The sequence below is a fragment of the Octopus bimaculoides genome, chromosome 27, assembly GCF_001194135.2.
Source record: "Octopus bimaculoides isolate UCB-OBI-ISO-001 chromosome 27, ASM119413v2, whole genome shotgun sequence".
NCBI lineage: Eukaryota > Metazoa > Mollusca > Cephalopoda > Octopoda > Octopodidae > Octopus > Octopus bimaculoides.
Window position 1 is genome coordinate 8,757,984 of NC_069007.1, and position 2,363 is coordinate 8,760,346.

The window sequence follows — 2,363 nt, forward strand, 5'->3', positions numbered from 1 at the left end:
GCCAGGCTTTAAAAAGAAATAACTAAATAGTAGGATTAATTCATTCGGCTAAAAATTCTCCAAGGTGGTGCCCCAGCATGGCTGCAGTCCAATGACTGAAACAAGTAAAAGATAAAAAGATGAAAGACAGTCATAGTTAGCCAGAATTGGGAATCCAGCTGGTTGATTCTGATAGTACTATAGACAGAAGAGGTACCCTAGGACCCGACCCCACAATAACCCCCACCCCCAAGAATAGTGGATGGAGAAGAAAGATGGATAACAAGAAGAAGAAGAGATAAAGAGATATTACACTTGGTTTTTCAATGATGACTATACTTTTCCTTGCAACTGGTAGAGAGATATCTGGTGTTGAGAGAGTCAGCTTATCAAGACTTGATGCAAAGAGTTTTTTTGCTAATGCATCTGAATATAGCCTTGATTTCTCGTAATTATGGTGGAGCCATGATGCAGTTGTTTGCAGATAACTTGGGTCGTTTTTGACTGAAAAGAATTGAGAGAAAGTGTGATCAGCAGAGTGTTATTTCTTTATTGCCCACAAGGGGCTACACACAGAGGGGACAAACAAGGACAGACAAACAGATTAAGTCAATTATATCAACCCCAGTGCGTAGCTGGTACTTATTTAATCGACCCCGAAAGGATGAAAGGCAAAGTCGACCTCGACGGAATTTGAACTCAGAACACAAAGACAGACGAAATACCGCTAAGCATTTCGCCCGGTCTGCTAACGACTCTGCCAGCTCACCACCTTTGATCAGCAGTGTCGTTGGCGTTGTAGACATATGTTTGTCTAGAGTTTGAGAGTGACTTAAAAGGAGGGGAATATTTTGGTGCTGTAGACCCCTAGCAAGTGGCCCAGGCGTCAGGCTGTTGCACTCACAATTGTCAGATCATGGTTTCAATTCCCAGACTGGTTTTGTGTTGAGTTCTTGAGCAAAACACTTCGTTTCATGCTGCTTCGGTCTAAACAAAAACCTGATATTCTGTCTGTTATGATTACGAGGGTTCCAGTTGATCTGATCAATGGAACAGCCTCTTCATGAAATAAACGTGCAAGTGGCTGAGCACTCCACAGATATGTGTACCCTTAATGTAGTTCTCAGGGCGGTTCAGTGTGACACAGCGTTTGACATGGCTAACCCTTTGAAATACAGGTACAACTCATTTTTGCAAGTCGGGTGGACTGGAGCAATGTGAAATAAAGTATCTTGCTCAAGGATATAATACATCACCAGGAATTGAACTCACGACCTTACGATCATGAGCCGAATGCCCTAACCACTGAGCCACGTGCCTTCATTGCTTCAGTTCACTCAGCTGAAAATGGATAACCTTGTGACTGATTGGCATACAAGGGTGACTCAGGGTTGACTCAGGGAAACTAACCTGAACAAAGGTCTCACCATCATCATCACCACCATCATCATCATCATCATTACCACCACCACCACCATCATCATCACCACCACCACCACCACCACCACCACCATCATCATCATCATCACCACCTCCATCATCATCATCACCACCACACCACCATCATCATCATCATCATTATCATCATAATTATTTAGCATCTGCTTTCCATGCTGGCATTGGACAGACAGTTTGACTGCAACCAACTGGTAAGCTACAGAGCTGTACCAGGTTCCGGTCTGATTTGACTTGATTTTGGACTCAGTGGTCAAAATGATGAATAGCACAAGCCGTATTGTGATTCCTGACTGATTGGGATTGGTTTCTCAGCCATGTTAAAGGTTCATTGATTGAGCACAGAATCAGCAGATTTTTGTAAAAAACATGACAAAGACACAGGTGTGGCTGTGTGGTAAGAAGCTTGCTTCCCAACCACATGATTCCAGGTTCAGTCCCACTGCATGGCACTTTGGGAAGGTGTTTTCTACTATAGCCTCAGACCAACCAAAGCCTTTTGAGTGGATTTAGTAGACGGAAAGAAAGAAATAAGCCTATCATATATATATGTATATATATTTATGTATGTGTCTATGTTTGTCGCCCTGCTATATCTTGACAACCAATGTTGGTGTGTTTATGTCCCTATAAGTTTGGCAAAAGAGACTGATAGAATAAGTACTGGGCTTACAAAGAATAAGTCTTGAGTTTGATTTATTTGACTAAAACCCTTTAAGGCAGTGCTCCAGCATGACCACTGTCAAATGACTGAAAGAATAAAAGAATTTATATGGCTGTGTGGTAAGAAGCTTGCTTCCCAATGACATGGTTCCTGGTTAAGTCCCACTGCGTGGCACCGTGGGCAAGTGTCTTCTACTATAGCCTTGGGCCTACCAAAGCCTTGTGAGTGGATTTGGTAGACGGAAACTGAAAGAAGCCCATCATAT

General features: G+C 42.7%; 1 protein-coding gene across 1 annotated transcript in view; it reads right to left on the minus strand.

Moving 5' to 3' along the window:
- Positions 1 to 2,363, minus strand: part of LOC106868915 (deleted in lung and esophageal cancer protein 1 homolog) — a 52,491-nt gene that overhangs the window by 45,532 nt on the left and 4,596 nt on the right. Inside the window, exon 4 of the mRNA XM_052977127.1 lies at positions 293 to 483. Within this exon, the coding sequence (XP_052833087.1) occupies positions 293 to 483 (191 nt within the window). The remainder of the gene's footprint in view (positions 1 to 292; positions 484 to 2,363) is intronic.